General features: G+C 40.7%; 1 protein-coding gene across 8 annotated transcripts in view; it reads right to left on the bottom strand.

Moving 5' to 3' along the window:
• The window catches only part of TLE1 (TLE family member 1, transcriptional corepressor), a 119,569-nt gene extending 101,736 nt beyond the window's left edge, over nucleotides 1–17,833 (bottom strand). For 4 of the 8 annotated variants that reach the window (XM_074196677.1, XM_074196680.1, XM_074196684.1 and 1 more), the window contains exons 1-4: nucleotides 17,609–17,832; nucleotides 17,065–17,165; nucleotides 15,598–15,661; nucleotides 15,448–15,492 (exon numbers count right to left, since the gene is read on the bottom strand). In XM_074196677.1, the coding sequence (XP_074052778.1) occupies nucleotides 15,448–15,492; nucleotides 15,598–15,661; nucleotides 17,065–17,165; nucleotides 17,609–17,632 (234 nt within the window). In that variant the 5' untranslated portion in view covers nucleotides 17,633–17,832. Of the gene's footprint in view, nucleotides 1–15,447; nucleotides 15,493–15,597; nucleotides 15,662–17,064; nucleotides 17,166–17,608 lie in introns of all 8 variants that reach the window. The other 4 variants (XM_074196683.1, XM_074196678.1, XM_074196685.1 and 1 more) reach the window with 2 other exon arrangements.
• Between the last annotated feature and the right edge of the window lie 1,070 nt (nucleotides 17,834–18,903).

The raw sequence follows: 18,903 nt of genomic DNA, 5'->3' as shown, positions 1-18,903 counted from the left end.
GCTTTTTAAAAGTTTAGGCCCCCACAGTATATCAATGTCAAACAACATCGTGTCAAGCCAAGATTCAATTCAGGTAAGTGCCACTGCCAAATTTTCTTGTTCCCAGACGTGCTTTAAGATTATTTTATTGCTTAAAATTTAATTTGTTCCAACTCGTGTCTCCATGACAACGTTGGCTAACCCTGCAAATCATTTGGGTAATTGGATATCTTATCTTTCTATTGCTCTCAAATCGAATGATTCTGCTAGAATTGTAACAGCCAATCAAATTTACAGTCCTCCTGAGTAATAGAGGCAGAAAAGTAGCCCCATTCATCTCCTCTTTACAGCCGTATTAAGCAGTATGCGACAAACAGTAGAATTTGGCCTTCAGACTATATCCTAAATTATAAACCCTGTCAATACTAATGTTCTCACCAGTTGGAGGTTTGCTCAGAAACCCCTTTTTTTAATGCACCAGAAGACAGGTTTTGATTTAATCTGATAAGCAATTAGTACTCATTCCAAATAAACTTTGAACAATCTCAGCACTTGGGGGAGAACTGACAGACTAACATAACATGATAATCAGAAAAACAGCTTTTTAAAAAATTTGACCTTGTGATAAAATAATGAGCAAATGGATGGCTGCACACAATTAAAGTACTAAATACAATGAGATTGATTTGTGCATGGCTCTATATTTGCAGTGGTTAAGCCATACTTACAAATTAATTAGTCAGGAAAAGGGAGAGAAGTGTATACAATCTACATCTGAGTCAAAACCTTTGAACATTCAATTCGTTTAAACAAACCATTTTTAAGTCCCTACTGCACCCATATTTTTAAGCACCTACTTCTCCTCCTACACACACACATACACAGACACACACCCCAGAGTAACTACAGTTTCAAGACCTATCTGATCTAAATTTAGGCATCCCTCACCCCCAGCTCCCTACACATAGCCAACTTATTTACTGAATCAAATATAGAGGCTAAAAAGTCAAACAGTCAACAACAGACACCACACTCAGGAGTTTGGTCATTTCCAGAATGCTGGGGGTAGATAAATTTCGCAAGATTATTCTGATCTTTTCTGTATCACTATAAGCCCAACTCCCCTGGATCTGACCAAGCCCTGTAAAATGGCCAGCCTGCTTATGAATGTAGACACCGCCTCTAAACCTAGACCACCCTGCAAGAGAGATAGTTCTTCAAGAGTTTTTGTCTGCTTTTTTTTTTTTTTATTCCTTGGCTGTTTGGCTTTCTGTACCTTTCTGATACTTCCAGAAGGATTCAACTTTGAAAACTACCACCTACTTCTGTCTACCTACCACTATAATGGGAACATGGTCTACCAGCTGTCCTTTTCTTATCCCGAATACGCTAAAACATGGAAGTTATTCTATAGTAAACTGTCACCAGTTACTTAAACTCTCCTTCCCGGAAAGATTTTTATAGTTGTTTCATTATAATGTTAGAGGCTCTAAATGCAAAGCATTCACCTGGATTCTCTGACTCTAAGCCTCTTCTTCAAGAGTTAATTATATCAGGTTTTCCTGTACCACTAACAGAGTTTTTAAAAACGATCCCTTTACTATTATCTGTCAAAATCAATTGGCTACTCATGCTTCCCCTAAAACTAAGAAATAACTAAAAACTGCTAGTTCAACTACCACTGAATACATGTTTATGGGTCACACCCCCCAAAAGGACTGGTTCCTATTGGTAGGAAAGAAAATAATAACCAGAACATTTGCTGCCTCTTCATTCCTCCAGAACTTTTTCCTGCTAACCCAACAAAGAAGGTATCCAACAGACACCTAATAAAGAGCATCACCATCTGGACCCAAAGATAAAATGCTGATACTCAGAAAGAAACTGATGCAAGACTAGAAATGTTTAGTTCTACGCTTGAAAAGAAAAAATTAAGATGAGGAGCAAACAGATATAGAAAAGAAGTTCAATAAAAAGGGAATCATTAATAGAATATGGAAAAAGACACAAGGCAAGCTTTGAAGGAGAGGAGCTGGTCAGTCCAGATATCAGAATTCACCATACATGGGAATTTTAGACCTAAAAAAATTACAAGAGAACCTTCCCATTCACCTTTGCATACATCCTTGCTATTCTTTCTATTTGAAGATAAAGGAGATGAGAATTGGGCTGGAGGACATTTTTAGGTGTGACAATATCAAGTGTGATCAGGTGAATGGTAAAGATAGTTACTGACTCTCTAGATCACAGACTGGATGAGAATTCTGTAGTGATCCTTTCTACATTGGGTGGTAGAAGAATAGGGTTATTGAGCTAAAGTTCAGCTTCCATGAAATGTAATAGGGAGGAGGAGGAGGAAGAGGGTACCAAAGAGGTGGTCAATCACCAATATAATTACCTCCTCAAAGGGAATGAGTGATAATAACCAACTTCTACTGTACTGTATAGTTTGCAAAATGCTTTACACATCTATTAGACATAATCTTATTTAAGCCTACCGGACAACCTCTCTGAGGGTGGGTTACTATGCATTTATCAGTCATTATTCTAAATACTATACAAATTCAATCTTATTTGATCCTCACAACCCTGGGAATTAGGAACTATTATTATTAACTCCTTTTTATGTTGAGGAAAAAAGAGGGTAAGTGACGTGCCTTTGGTCAGTCAATAAATATTTAAGGACCTACCATACATCAGACACTATGTGGAGACAATGAGGATTCAAATATGGAAAAAAAAGAAAAGAAAGACAGTCCATTCCCTCAAGAGTTTACCATCTGGTCACACAACTAATGAGTGGTTGTGATGAGATCTGAACTCAAGTCTTGTTGACTGCAAGTCCACTTCACTAGACATGATGTCTTCAATAGTGTGATGGTGTTAAGTCAGATGGATTGGAGGAAGTAGCAGCTGGAAGGACTGTGAGGTGGTTATTGCAAAAGTCCAAGGAAGTAGAAATATGGTTGTTACATCACTACAGGCTGGAATCAAGGGAGAATCTAGCAACAGAAACATCAACTGGGTAGTAAAGTAAATAGGATACTGGGTCTAGAGTTGGAAGACTCAAGTTCCCATCCAGCCTCAGATGCTTACTAGCTATGTGACACAGGGAAGTCATATCATTTTTATCTGCCTTGGTTTCCTTAGCTGTAAAGTAATACCTAACTTCTCAAGGTTGTTGTGAGCATACAAAGAGGAAAATTTATTTTTTAAATAAATGATATAAACATTTCTTTGTAAACTCTACAGCGCCATATAAATGCTATCTGTTCTTATTCACGGGACCAGGAAAGGAATTAAATGTAGGGGAAAATGATAAAAGGAAGGAGATTTTTCTTGATAGGTTAAGTTGAGCAAAAGCCTCAGGTTTCTCAGAGCATCTGACTTAAAAACAGACACTGAAATAAGTTTCTGTGCCTTCCTCTCTTTCCCTCCTTCTATTTCTGCATCATACCCAATGTATTCTGGGATCAAGAAATGGATTTCATACAGGGGAGTCAGCAGGGAGCGTGACCAGGAACCAGGGGGACTTATTCACAGGAAATGAGGTTGAGATGAAGTCAGAGGTCCAATAAAGATCAACCCAACATTTGGCTCACCCCTTGCCCTCTGACAAGTCAATCCTGTGACTGGATTCTCTGAACACTTTCTCTAATCTCTCTAATCTACCCTTAGGCCATACAGACAACAAATTCTCCTGGCTCCCCCAGCTTCTAATAAGCTCCATCTCTTGCCCCAAACACACCTGGCAGATTCAGCACAAAGCAACACTCCCTCTGTCAAGGAAGACTTTCAAAAAAAGTACAAAGACTCCATTGCCAGTTAGGCAATTTTCGTCCAAAAACAAAATACAACTAGAAACAGCTTTCCACAGTTTACTATATACAGAAGGAGAGGAACATAATACATTCAACTAGTCTCCTCCCTCCCTTAGTTTATGGATCTACTTTCTTCTCACCAAAACTAAGAACTTGGAGATAAAAGAACAACACCCAGGGTAAATGCCATAAAATGTTTTCTTCAAAGCTTTCTTATTCCCAGGCCAATCTCCTACATTATCTCTATATCTAGAAAAGCTCTTTTACCCAAACCTTTAAAGGCCACAATTTACAAGTTTTACAACTTCTAAGGAAGCAAGATGAATGCTATCATACCAGGGAGAGGACTTCCAACAAGTAATAGAAAGAAAAACCTTACTAATTCAGGGAAACACACAACAAACTAGCTTTTATCAGGGAAATTTTAGTCACAGGATTTTTCTCTGAAAGAATGAGAAATGTTATTTATTAAGCATTTGCTATAAATTCTAAATAATGAAGATTAAAAACAGAAAAACTGAGGCAATCCCTTCTTTCCAGTAGCTCACATTCTAACTGAAAAAAGTCAACACATAAAGCAGGGGTGGGTAGAAAGACCTCTAAGTACTAAGGATGCAGGGACAGTTGATGACAAGTCTAAAGGGTCCTCAAGATGCCCTGGCAGACCAGAGAGACCCAGAGAAACAGAGTGACAGAAGAGATGGTAAGATTCTCTGGTCCCCAGTCTCACTCCCAGTTCACCCAAGCATTATGTTTTTAAGGAATTGTCTTTTCATTCAAGTACATTAAGTAACTAAAGCCAAGTTACCAAAGTATTATTCAGTGGAGGACCTTGAGGGACTAGTTTTAATGGATAAAGATGACTCATAATTAGTAAATCAGTTGCTTGCATATATATTGGTACTTTTGAAATGCTCGAGGTGCCTGAACATTTTATTTTCTAAACTAGTTTAACCCTCCCTAACGTTATTTGCACTATTAATTAGCTCATTAAACCTCCCCTTACAGAATGGCCAAAGGTCAATTTCCAATTTACTGTTAAGCCAAATTAATACAGTTTCGTGTTAACAAAGCAGAGAACTACCTATCATTATAAACTATTTAAATGCCTAAAAAAAATGTGTCTAAGTTTCAGGGAAATGCTACAAATGAAAATATGACCTCTTTATCCAAAGTCCCATTGATGACTGATTAAACTCAATATTCTATAATAATAATAAAAATAAAAATAAGATTTTAGTAGAATCAAAAACCATGTAATATGGGATCTGTCATCATTTAAGTCAAAACCCATCATTTTACTCAAGACAAAAATTTCTCAAAGAGCAAAAAGTGGTAAAGACCACTCTCCTCCATCAGTTTTCTTAGCCAGGCAGCAATGGCAGCAGAGTAGATTGGGATGCTTTCCCCATCACCCGCTTCTCAATCTTCATACAGCTAATGCCTCAAGACTAGACCAAGAGGCAGATAAATATGCTACCCTATTTCTCCTAATACTGAAAGCTACCTTTTTATTTTCACTCACTAATCCATAGCAGCCTTTAAAAATGGCACAAATAAAGGCAGCAGCATTTTGTTCTCTAAATCAATTTTCTCCTCAGCCATCAACGAGATGTTCCAGCACAGAGAAAGAACAGTCCTTCCCTTCTAATTCAAAAATCCATACTGCCACTGCCCTTGCAAACTGCTAAACAAGCAGTATCGGCAATTCACTTGTGTTCTGTAATATATTTACTGCAAATCCCAATGGCTTGCCTCCTAATGCAGTTTTCTATTGTGTCTGTTCTTGTCAATACACTGACTGGTCACCTTCCTTGTAAGCTGCTTTGACCGACTGTTTACCCAAAGCATCAAGAGGCTTCTAGAGAGCCCAGGCTTCCTGACCAATGCCTTTAAGCAGCCCAGCTCCACAGGCTAGCAACTATACAAACTCAAAGATGCTTTGTGATTCAGTGTTACTTCCAAACAAAAAGTCAGGCCACAGCTTACGTCACCAATTACTCCTATAAACCTCTCACCCCAGGGAACTCAGATTGTCCATGTTCTATTTGAAAAGTGCACCAGATTCTTGGACTAGCATTTTAATTTACAAATCTACTTCCTGGTGTGTACAAATGCTCTCATCTTAAATTTCACTTAAGCTGTTTTCTAAGAAACAGTCATCTATGACAGTCTGGACTGTACTATGCATACCACTAAGAATAGTACCTCTTTAAATCATTAAAGTCTTGTGGGACAAGGACAAAGGATGTTTCATATATTTTAAGTTCCTCAGCATTTTTTTCCAGCAGAATTCATTTTTGAGGTCAGAAATTTTAAGAAACTGGCTAAACTTTGAACTTTAAACTTAACTGTATAGCATTCTTCCTATCAGTAAAACAGGAGGGAAACAACTTTCTACTTAGTAAGAGATTCCAAGTAATCCTTTAGTATTACATGACAATATGGATGGAGAAAGGAAGTCCAAGTCCAAATTTTGACATTTCACAAATACACTCTTCCAATTTATCCAAAAAGATATTTTTAGTAAAAAAAAAAACCACCAATACAGAAGACGAAGCAATAACTTGTATGCAAATAATAAATAGAAAGGCATAAAGACTTACTAAAAACAGACAAGCCATTCAAACTACCCACAATTTAGTGGGTATGATTACCAAGAACAAGTCTGGTAGATTCAAAAATCAATCTGATATATATTCACAGTTGAGGGAAGAGTTCATAGTTATAAAGGTTCTAAGATAGGAAATTAACTATCTAACTTGCTTTATTCAGAAATGAAGAAACTGAGGCATAAGGACTTGCCCGAGGTCATTCTGATAGTAATTATCAAAGATCGAATTTGAACCCAGGTCCTTTGTCACCGAAGTCAAAGCTCTTTCAATTGCCCCTTGCTAGAGAAATCCATGACTCAATCATCTAACTATGTGATACTAAAAACGTTCATTTCAGAGTTGACTTCAAACATAGGTCAAGCCTAACACTTCCAATTCAAAGCACCTTAATGGAAACTCTAAACCTTTAACTATTTATATAACTGCGTAATTAATACTTGCTTTCAGCCAACCCATCCCTCTCCTATCTTCTTAGCAACAATCCTTTTGGTATAAGTCAAAGAATCATAGAACATCCATTTCTCAAGAACCAAAATCCTGGGTCACACAAAAATAAAGAGAAGTATATACTACCAACAAAGTGTACATATGATGCAACCAACATCTTTCTGTTCAAACATAAATATTTAACTTCTGTTTAGTCAGTCAACAAGCAATTAAGAGCGCCTACCACTTATTGAGCCCTATATTCAGTGCTAGAGGTATAAAGAAAGGCAAAACAAATAAAATAACTGAATCTATAACTCTCAAGACTAATATTAATGAACTCATTCCATAAAAGTAAAACCAAAAAATGATAGGCATTAGACTATTAGACTTTTAAATTTCTTAAAGAAACCTTTTCAAACAGAATTCTAAATCTGCAATATTTGGGAGACATGATCAATATAAGATTTAACATTTTCAATCTTTCAGAATTCTTTTTCTTTTTTGAAATGTATACAAAATTTCTGATTTTTTAGCATCTCTTGGACATCTAAAGTAAACTTCGTTTACTCACAAATTTGGTCACATTTTAATGTACTTTTTCAGAATTTACTATTTTTACTAACAGTTCATTTTGAGAATACTTAATTTATAACATGTGAACTATAAATCTTTATCATGTCAATTATATCTCTTGTTCCTACACTTGAAAGAATCAAGCAAAAACTAAAAACATCAAAGTAAAACAAAAAGTTGTAATATTTTCTGGATTTAATACCTACCACATGAAATTTATTCTAAACAGATTAATTTGTAGCCTTCTCATCATCAGTATCTACTATTTCTGACATTTCAATTTCATCATCCTCAAGGATTTCTAAAAAGGAAGGCTGACCTAGGTTGAGACAAACTACTTTACCTCTCAAATTCTAAATGTCTTGATATGTTTTCTTAAATAGAGCAATTTCTTTCACATGTCAAAAAGATGTAAAAAGATGGAATCAAGAAAAGTCAAAGTACAGCTACCATGATGGAAGAGATTCAGACCCAATAGGATTTCAGATTTAAACCTAAAAAATTCATAGAAGTTTCTCTTTTCTATCAAATTTTAAAGTATAGAAGTAGTGGGGCATACAGGAAAGACAATTGGGGGAGGGGGTTAGGAGACATAGGACCTGAATTTCCTCCTTGTGAGGGCTGGCTGGGCAAGTCATTTAAACTTTTCTGGATGATTATCACTTGGTCATTTGCAAACTCTAGAGTTCATTGCAGTTCTGAGCACAAGCCTCTCATTTGAAAGATGAGCTATACTTATTTTTAAAGGACAGAATTAAGACCAATGGGCAGAAGTTGAGAAGTCAGATTTCAATTCAACATTAGGAAAAACTTCTTTCTTTTTTTTTTTAGGTTTTTTGCAAGGCAAACGGGGTTAAGTGGCTTGCCCAAGGCCACACAGCTAGGTAATTATTAAGTGTCTAAGACCCGTTTTGTACCCAAGTACTCCTGACTCCAGGGCCAGTGCTTTATCCACTGCGCCACACCTAGCTGCTCCTAAGAAAGACTTCTTAATAACTATTGCTGTTTAGTCATTTTAAGTCTGACTCTTCATGATCCCATTTGGATTTCCTTGGCAAAGATATTAGAATATTTTGTTATTTCCTACTTCTGCTCATTTTACAGATGAGATAACAGAGTAAAGCGATATGCCCAGGGTCATACAGCTAGTCTCTGAAGCTGCATTTAAACTCAGATTTTCCTGACTCCAGATTCAAGAGCTCTAGCCACTGCACCACCTGTTCTCAATCTATAAATATAATAGGCTATGTTTCAACAGATAAGTTTTTAACAGTAAAAAGAATAATAGCAATTATATTCAATAATGCCTTAAGGTTTGCAATGTGCTTTACAAATAGTATCTTATTTGATCATTAAGACAACTCCTGGGAAGTAGGTTCTATTTTCAACATTATTCCCATTTTACAGATGAGGAAACTGAGGCACAAAAGTTGTGATTAAGAGGTTAAGCCCAGGATCATATAATAAGTATCTGAGAACAGACTGAAATGTAGATCCTTCTTGACTCTATCCACCGCATGATCTATCTAGTTGTAATGACTCCAGATTGTTTTGGTGATATGATTTGAGTAAGACCTGGTTTAGTTCTCTGAAGTATCTTTTTAACTCTGAGATTTTAGGATCTATATAACAAGTGCAATAAAACTCTACTCCTCGCAGAGAAAGGACTAAATATTTCAAGGATTTGCAGTTTCAGTTTTAAAAATTTTTTCTTTCCAAAGCTATCCAAAAAAAAAAAATCATTTAACAACCAGTTTAAGTTGGTGGTATTTGAAGCATTAGAATGTAAGTTCCTTGAAGGCAGGGATTTTTTTTTTTAAATCCTTGGTGCTTGCACATACAACTAAATAAAGATTATTCCAATTTAATTGCAAGTAAATTACTTTAGTTTTAATTAAATACCCAAGTTAAAAAAATTGAAAACATTTTTCAAAGTCCTTTTCAACAATAATCTATTAAAGATCCTATTAACCAACCCCAGAGATTCAAATAGGCTTAAATTTGTTTTGGGTTTTTTTTTTTTTTTTTTTTTTACAAAACCACTCCTGGAGACTACAATGTTTTCATGAGAGCTCAACAGAAAGTTCAACTAGTTCCATGAGAAAAAGTTAACTAAATAAATGAATCTGCCTTCAGTCTCAGTATCAATTCAACAAGGCTTCTTTACATAATATTTACTAAAGGGACAGGTTTTCTTATGGGGCTTATTACTCAACATTAGTTAGGAAAACATTATCTTAAGCCCCCTGGCTTAAGACTGGCTTCATTTGGCATTTGGACTAACAATTTCCATTCCGTGTTCTTTTTTTAAAGACTTCTCTGTGGGCCATGTTAGCTTCTCCCCACTAATGATGAGAAAGACTCCTAGAAAGTTAGACCTGAAAGAGATTAGATAGTGTCTTACACTTCCCTCCCCCTCCATTTTGCAGATGAAGAGACTGAAGATCAGAGATACTATATTAAATGACTTGTATGAGAGGTCAGGTTACTGAAAAGATTAAGAAAATATGTCTCAAAACATTCCAGCCCAAGAAACAAAGACTTGCCCCCCTCCCTTTCTTAACTTTTGGAGTGGAAGCAAACATACTGTTGGTGGTTTATAGTTCCGTCAGTGGGTTCAAAAGTGATGAATCTTTCTCTGGCTGCTTGCCACTGAACAAAAGCTAATCTTAACGAACTGGGCTTTATAATACTTTCGGAAGTTTTATTTCCAACTTATTCTTGGAAAGAACTGATATGACTGGTGAATATACACATACAATCTTATATTTGATGACAGCAAGACATCTTGTACCACTTCCCTATTAGCATCTGATGGAGTTTAATCTTTAATGCCAATGCTTTGGCATTCAATCATTTCCTGGACACAAACTTCTAAGCAATCTTGTGGAAAAAAAAGGAAAAAAAGAATAGAAAAATAGAGAAGGAACAACTTTCAGACAGTAAAAGTAAAAATTCACATTTAAAGAATGCTAGAGTGAAACCAAAACAATTCAGCTTAAATCCCTAAAAAATAAAAAAAAGATGGAAAAGGACAATTTTCAATACAAGAAACTTTTACAATCATAAAGCAGTTACCTCTAAATTAGCCTAGCCCAGTACATGTTATTGCTGAAATGATTTATAATAGCAAAGACATGCTAGATCTTATTTTTCCCTGACCAATCTCACTGTCCCCATCACCTCAAAATGATGACCTAGGGAATATAACATTTTTCCTCTGAAGGGTTTAATGCCAAAAAAAACTACACTTAACCAGGGATTTGTAGGTAAGATTTCAGGGGGTCTGTGACCTCGGATAGAGAAAAACATTACATCCTTACTTTTACATCTAACCTCTAAATGAAATACAGCATTTCCTTCAATTTCTCTATTAAAAAAAAATAAATCACTCTTCTGAGAAGGGGTCCAAAGACCTCACCAGACATGGAGACCAAGACATCAAAAAACAGTCCTCTCTTCTCAAATTCCCTAGCTCATCCACACATTAAGACATGGATGCATAGATGGATGGATGGATACGGACACACATATATAGTCAACATGCTTGTGAAAACAGAAAAACAAACATTATCCTGTTTTTTTTTAGGAGGGGGCGAAAAAAATTAAATAAAATTGCCAAGAAAAAGCTCAAGTGTCACAGGAAGGTCACTGGTCAGCAGACCTTCAGAATTAGGTCCTTTTTATTCATGTCTCTAGTGATGCTAGATTTTATTCAAGCCAGCTGAGCTGGTGAAGACACTGCTGATGAAACTGAGGTCATGGATTGAGCCTCCTGCAGGCTCATGAGCTCAGCCTTATTCTATAATACCCCTAAATCAGGTATGTTCTCACAAATGTCTACCCAATATTGACTCAAAAGGGGAAAAAAGCAAACAACAGAAAAAGAGGCAAAGTGTGAATATGGGGGCAGCAGGAGCACTCATTATACCAGCACTGGGAGATCAGGGTTCACCTCCTACCTCTACCATTTACTAACTTGGTGACCTTGGGTGAGTACCTTATCCTTTACAGGTTTCAATTGTAACAACCTCTGTGAAATAAGTAACTTGCATTAAGTCATTTAAAGTCATTTCCAAAGAGAACTTTCTGGGACTCATATATTCTATCACCACTGCTGGTAAAAGAACTTTAAAAAGTTTTCACCATACTGATATGAGTGGATCCATAGCTTCTTTGTCATTAAAAGACAGAAATTTGTCAACTGTGATGTGAATTTTAGCCCAAGTGTGCCACAGAGACCTTTTAAATTAAAGGTATACAAAGGCACAAAAATACAGAAGTCACTCAGCACTAAGTATCTGTCACATGAACTCACTGCCCGCATACCAAGGATAACTGCCTTATCTTTAAAGTGCTTTCAAGTTTACAAAGCACCTGGCAAGTCAGAGTCCATTTGAGCCTTAACATACTTCTGACCCTTTTATCTCCTTTCTCTTTTAAGGAAAAAAAGGAAAGGTTATGCAACCAAGCATGGGCGCAAAGAATTATCCCCATTTTACAGATGAAGAAACCAAAGTTATAAAGTACCAGCTGTGAGAAACAACACTAGTTTCAATTTTAGCTCATTCTCATTTCACGTGAGCTTCTCCTTTCACTTGCTTTTTTTAATGTCAAAAGATTCAGAATGCAAAACAGAATTCCGACATCATGCATTTATTGTAATAATTGATTTTTTTTAAATTTAGAGAAAAAATATTGACACAATATTAACAAGATATATGCAAGAAACCAAGTCTCCACAATGTAGGCAAACCACAATTAGACCATTCTTGATTTGGATGACAGTTCCATTTAAAAACTGCCTGAGACTCAGTGGTCTGTATGATGACACTGGAGAATACAATATGCAACCAACCCACTAAAAGGGAGGCAAGGGGGAGGGGAGAAGCAACAGAGGAAGAGAAGCAGTCTCTCACACAGGAAAACAAGCCTTAAGAATGAACATTAAAGCCGGCTCGGTAGAAAGTTTCCCCATCACTGCATTTTTCAGTAACAAAGATGTTGTCAGAAATGACAATTTTTTGTGTCCCCTGATGATGCCTTGCTAGCATTTGGTTATAAGCCATAAAGCGGGAATAATTTCAGCCTGTCAGGAGTCTAGCTAATGCCCAGTTTCCCCCTAGAGAGAATTCCTGTCAAACGTAATGAGAGCTCCAAAGGCCTCTCTACAACATAATGAGCACTTAGGCCACGCTGGTGATCAGGCAGCAAAAAAGCATCAATTTGAGCCTGGCTACACCCTAGGGGCTAGACGTCACCAGTTTTAATAAGAATTATGATCACTAGCTACCCAATGCCTCCTCAGAACTTATTATTAATGTGTGACATTCAGAAGGATTTTTTTTAATGTAAGGCCGCTTTAACACTGAATCATACATAGCAGAGCCCAACCCTGCACCACCATAGTTGAGGATCTGTCATCATTTACAATACAAACTGAATTTAAAGGGACTTAAGACTTTGCTATTTAAAAAATAGAGAGCATATCAGCCTTTCACATTTTTCAAATTACTAAGCTAGTTACACAAAATATACCATATAATATATATCCATATGGAGACACAAAATATTCACACATGTTCTCGTCCATAATTGCTCATGAAACATATATACACAGACACATGGTTTTACACCCAAGCCCATTTCTTATCCCCACTAAACAGTTACTTCTGACACTTATCTCCTTTAAGGAAAAAGGAAAAGCCATGCAACTAAATTAAGGGCACAAAAAAACCCAATAATGATATATATTCTTCTCCAGTAAATCTAGCACAAAGCACAAGTAATCTTATATTTTTGGAAAACAAGGACACCCTGATCTATTAATTCCTCTGATTTAACAAAGTTAAAATTAACCCAAAACTTTATTATCCATTCTATTCAGTATACAAATTTTGCCTTTTAAAGCCATTAAAAAACTGAATCAGCAGGTAGTTAGTACTCTGGCAAAAGTTTGTGAGTTCACATACACTACCATTTTTAAAAATGACCCCCCCCAAACTTAACCAGGACTCCTAATCTGTACAGTCACCAAGTTCACTATCCTTCTCGTTAAGAAAGTATTTATTTATAACAAAGCTCAAACAACCCTTGTATACATTAAAAATAGTTTACTTTGAAAAAAACAGTAATGAAAACTGTTTGAAAAAACAATTAGTCTAAAGTGAAGAAAATTAGAATGACTCCTCCCAAATAGAGCTGAAAGCAAGATTTCCAAAACAACACCTCAGCATTATCAAACTCTGCAACGAATTAAAAAGAATCAAAGAGTTCAGAGTTACAAAAGCAGAATTCAACTCTGAAACACACTTGCTTAATGAAAGTCTTTGAATATAGTGAAGATCTGAAGCCTGAACTAATCAATTTCTCCACTGTGCCCTAGCCGGTCAGCCATGCTCTTTAATTTAATGAAACAAGAGTTTTAGATGAAATAGCACATATACATCAAGCAAGAATTGTATTGTTGCACTTTGAAATGTGTCCAACTGTGCAACTTCATCTAATGATAATTTTTTTTAAGAGGCAATCGATTTCTGAAAGACTTATTGTACCAGCCTCCTGATGAAAAAGTGAACGTCAGCATATCTACCGAATACTTACACCCTGCCATTAATGCTTTCTTTGGCAGACAATGACTACTCAATCGAGGGTCCTTTGGGCTGAGCAATCATTTAGCTTTTCTTCTCTTATGAGGTCCTTAGTGCCTTGTTCCAGTTCAATACTCTTTTTATTCACCATTATAGTAGCCATAAGTGTGAATTTTATGGGAACTTGCAAACTCATAGTCATAACCAGAGCTTTCCCAGTCACTAATCTTTCCAGGCTTTTAAAACCACTAGGAACTCAGCTACTATCAACATATGCTACACCCATAAAAGGATTTTTCCCCCCCTCTGAGATTCAAGACTCCATCTACTCAATTATTTTTAAAGATATGTTTACCTACATGTCATTGAACTGGTATGTAATACCACAAAACTACAAAAGAAAATCAGTATTTGCTACATAGTTCTTTTATTTTTCCACGTTAATGAAAAGAAGTTCTAGTACACAATTTGCTGTACCACATTTCTAAGAGGGAATGATATCTACATGTTATAGAGGGAAGATTACTGAATTTAAAGTGAAAAAAAATACACCACTTCAAAGCCTTCGTTTGCTGTTTGCTACTTGTGTGATCTTAGATAAGTCACTTCTCTTCCCCGTGGCCCTTCACTCTCTTGCCTACAAAAAAAAAACTGAGGTAGTATATAATAAATGGTTTCCAGCTCTAGATAGTGTATTATTGTGTCAATTGACCCCATACAGTCCTTTTATGCTTGGAAAGAGCTTTAAATAATATAATGTAATCCTCCTAACAATCCTGGTAGGCAAATGCTACAGCTATTAATCCTTATTTATAGATGAGCAAACTGAGTCAAAGGTTAAGTCACTTGTTGCTCAAACCCAGGGAGTAGGTATCTGAGGACAAATTTGAATCCATGTCCTGACTATAGTAATTCTACCTTCCTATCTACTCTGACTCACTGACTCTTAGTCCTAAGACTCAACAGTATGTATACGGGTTCAGATTCTAGATACCTACAGCACTCAAATGGCAAGCATAAATCTATCCATGCATTAAAGTACAGTCAATTTTTATCTTCCTGTAAATAGAAGAGCTTCTAATTCCATATCCCTTTTAGCTAGTGACTTAAATTTTTCTGCAAATATATTGAGCTGCAGAATTTCTGTCAAGTAATTATTAAGTATAGAAGAAAGAATGCTGAATATAGCAGATCATCTTAGAAATGGATTCCCATCTGAACTTTAAGGCAAACCCACTTCTGGGTCTCAGTTTCCTTATCTGTTAAAATGAGGCTGCCCAACTGGATGACTTTTAAAAGGCTATTCTAACTCCAAGTCTGTGATTATATGATAAACTGGGCATGGGGGCCGTTAAGCCCACCCATTCCTAAAAGCAATGTCAGGGTTACACCCATAAACCAATTCTCAGTCTCAATTTGGAATTTATTTTAAAATCTTACCTGTTTATGCATTTCAATGTTTAAACCATAAGACATTTCATAATACTGTAAAGAAAAAAGAGAAAATGCAAAGTTTCATTTGGTATTACTAAGAAAATATAATTGTTATGATATGCGAAAAGAAAAAAAGTAAATCTTTTTGATACCTACCATCACATAATGTCTCTGCATTTCTGTCTTTTCACTTGCCAATTTCTCACATTCCAATTTAAGGCTACAAAAACAAAACAGGCAACTTCATGTAAACATTATGTCACTTGTTTTAACATCTGCCTCACATATTGGCACTTCAAGTAAAAACAGACCAATTTTGGAAAAACTATAAACTATCAAAGTTAAACACCCAAAAGCTTTGTCCTTGTATTTAACAGCGAATACAAGTAAAATGAATTCAAAGTACAATTTATTCCATTATTGCTCATTCTTAGGGCATACACAATTCTAGGTAAAATGTGGAAAAATAAGTCAGCTTTCAAACTCCTAACAAGAAGTCTTATCATCTGTCAATTCTCAGTCAGTTAAATTTTAATTTAGGTTCATGGTGTAGGATAATTAGACTCTGAACAGAAACTGAACTTCAATATAGTGTGTCTTGAACTCCTTGGATTCAAACTTCCAAGTTTTTAAAATTTTTAAATTTCAATTGAAAAATGACCATTCCATACCTTAACTAGTCTTTAAAACACACTAAAACATCATGTTGGGTAGCTAATGGAATAGGATAGCATTGGAAAGCAGTGTGATAGATAAATTCCTGCCCTCAACAGAATATTGAACGTTACTGGGGGAAAAAAACTAGAGATTTCATTGGTATTCTCTATTCAAGTGGTCATTTACAGGCTGCTTAATTTCATTTAAATTGTAATGGAATTTACCTTTAAAGTATAAAAGCTAATTTCTTAGTTTGAAGCTGTTAAGAACTAATGGGTCACAACACTAATGCTTCTTCCGCTGTTTAAAAGTCCCACTGATTTGGTCAGTAAGTCCTACGATGAGCCTCACATGCAGAAGCCTCAGTTCAATTGAAACTTGAGAATGGGAACTTGCAATTCTATTTCTTTTTTGAAATCTCCTAAGCCAGCCTCAAAGTAAATTGGCCCAACACCTATCCAACATTTCTACAATGAACTTTGCTTTGGACAACAATCCCCCCACCCCCTCCACGTAACCCATAGTTATTTCAACACCGCATTTGTCCCCGGCATTCCAAGACCAAGACACGGACCGAGCCAGTGTTTTCGGCTCAGCCTGTTGCAAAATAAATAAAGCGAAGGGCAAATATTGACGGTTCTCATGCAACTCCAAAACACAAGAGGAAGATTTCGTTTCAACAGCAGCAAACAAGGGGCTGAGACAATAGGAGAAGGGGATGGAAGAGGGGGGAAAAAAGGACTGAGAAAATCCAAGGGAAAAAAAAAGGGGGAAAGTGAGTGACAGGCTTTAACTGTGATTCCACGCGCCACCGCCTGGACACAAGTATTCAATACAGCTGGCGGCCCGGGGAAGACAGCCGAGGGGAGAGGGAGAGAAGCGCCGCACCCCCGGCCGGCCGGCCCTGCCCGGCGGGGTCCGCCCTGGCGCGCCGGCCCCGCGCCGCCCCGCGCCCGCGCCACGCACCTGTGATACTGAGCCTGCAGGAACTGAAACTCCTCTTTGATCCGATCCAGCGACTCCGGGATGGTGAATTTAAAGGGCTGGCCGGCGGCCTGGTGCGGCGTCTGGGGCGGCGCGGGACGGGTGCGGGGCGAGACAAGAGGGGGAGGGGCGACACGTCAGCGCAGCCGAGGCAGCGGCCGCCGCCACGCACTCGCGGCCCCCCACGCGCGCTCCGGGGGAGGCGGGTGGCGGCGCTTCCTCCCCGCCCCCCACCTCCACGGCACAAAACTTCCCCAGGTGTGAAGGGTGCCCCCCCCCCCGGCCCGCCCCCCCCCCCCGCACACGGACCGGGCGCCGGGCCCAGCCGGGGCCGGGGCGCCCGCCCCTCCCGCGGGCCACCCGGGGAACCCCGGGGAGCCGGGGGCCCGTCCCCTCGGGGCCCGGGGCCGGCCCAGCCCCGGCCTGAGGGCGAACAAAGGGGCAGCCGAGGGGCCCTGGCCCTCGCCGGGCGGCGAGGGCCCCCACGCCGCCCCCGCCCGGGGCCCCGGGCCGCGCCGCCGCTTACCGGGTGCCGGCTCTGCGGGAACATGGCTCCGGCGGCCGCGGCCCGGCTCCGGGGCGCCTCGCTCCTCCGCCCGACTTCCAACTTTAATCCCGCCGGGGCCGCTCACGGCAGGAAGACGCGCGGGGCGGGGCGGGGGCGCGGTGGCCGGGCTCGGGCCGGGCGCGCGCGCACGGGCACCGACACCGCACGCACGGAGGGCCACGCACGCACGGCGGGCCGGGCCGCCTCCGGGGCTCAGGGCCGCATCCCCCGGCGCCCGCGCGCGGCTGGCAGCGCCGCCCGGCCTCGGGGCCGACGACGGGGGGCTCCGGCCCCGACGGCCGAGGTCGGCTCCCTCCGGCGGGGCGAGCTGCGCGGGGCCGGCCCGAGCGGCGCGGCCTCTGCCCGCTCCGCGGGGGGCGCCTCGCAGGTGGCACGAGCGCGCCGCCCCGCCCCCGCCCCCGACAAACTAACAGCCGGGCCCGGAAGCCCCCGAGCGAGCGGCCCGTCCGCGAGCTGCCGCCCGGGCGCGGGGCGGGGGCACCCGCGGCGGGACGCGCTCCCCGCACCCCCGAGAGGAGGGGCCGCTGCGAGCAAAGTGCGGCGGGGGAGCGGGGGCCGGCCGGGCGGCGAGCGGTCCTGGCGTGAAGATTGCGGAAATCAAACGCCCCCGAGTGCGGCCGAGCGAGGCGCGGGCCCGGGCCGGAGCGGCGATTCGCGGTCACGGGGAAGGGCGCAGCAGCCTCCCCGCCGCCGCCCCGCGCCCGCGGCACGCCGGGGAGCGCCGCTCACACACACCCCTGCAGCAGCCGCCGCCGCCGCAGCATCTCCTGGCGCGCATAGGCGCCCGCACGGCCCCGCAGCCTCGCCGCCGCCGCCGCCGCCGAGCCTTTTTGTTTTCCTCCTTGCCCACCCGGAGTCACCCCCTCCCCCGCTCGTCCTTCTCCTCTCACAGCCGCTCCGGCCACGAGCAAAGTTCCCCGGGAGCCCCGGGGGCGACGTGCGCCGGCCCAGGCAGGTCGGGAGCCCCTTCTCCGACGAGCTTCTCGGCCCTCCCCCACTTTTTCCTCCTCTTCTGGCGAGCAGGCAAACTCCTCAGGGCCTTCGGGGACGGCGGGGGTGCTCGGCGCGGCCGCCTGTGGCGGAGCGGGACGCGGCGTCTCCGGCCCGGCTCCTGCCGCTCGGGCTCCGCCGCTCGGCTCCAGCCTCCGCCGCCGCCGCCGCCCGCGCCTCTCGCGCCGCTAACATTAACACGCGGTTTCACACTCCTCCGGCTAACCAGCGGCCGGCCCCGCCCACCTGGCGCGGGCGGGAGG

Source organism: Macrotis lagotis, chromosome 8, assembly GCF_037893015.1.
Source record: "Macrotis lagotis isolate mMagLag1 chromosome 8, bilby.v1.9.chrom.fasta, whole genome shotgun sequence".
Taxonomy (NCBI): domain Eukaryota; kingdom Metazoa; phylum Chordata; class Mammalia; order Peramelemorphia; family Peramelidae; genus Macrotis; species Macrotis lagotis.
This window is presented reverse-complemented; position numbering and strand designations above follow the sequence as displayed.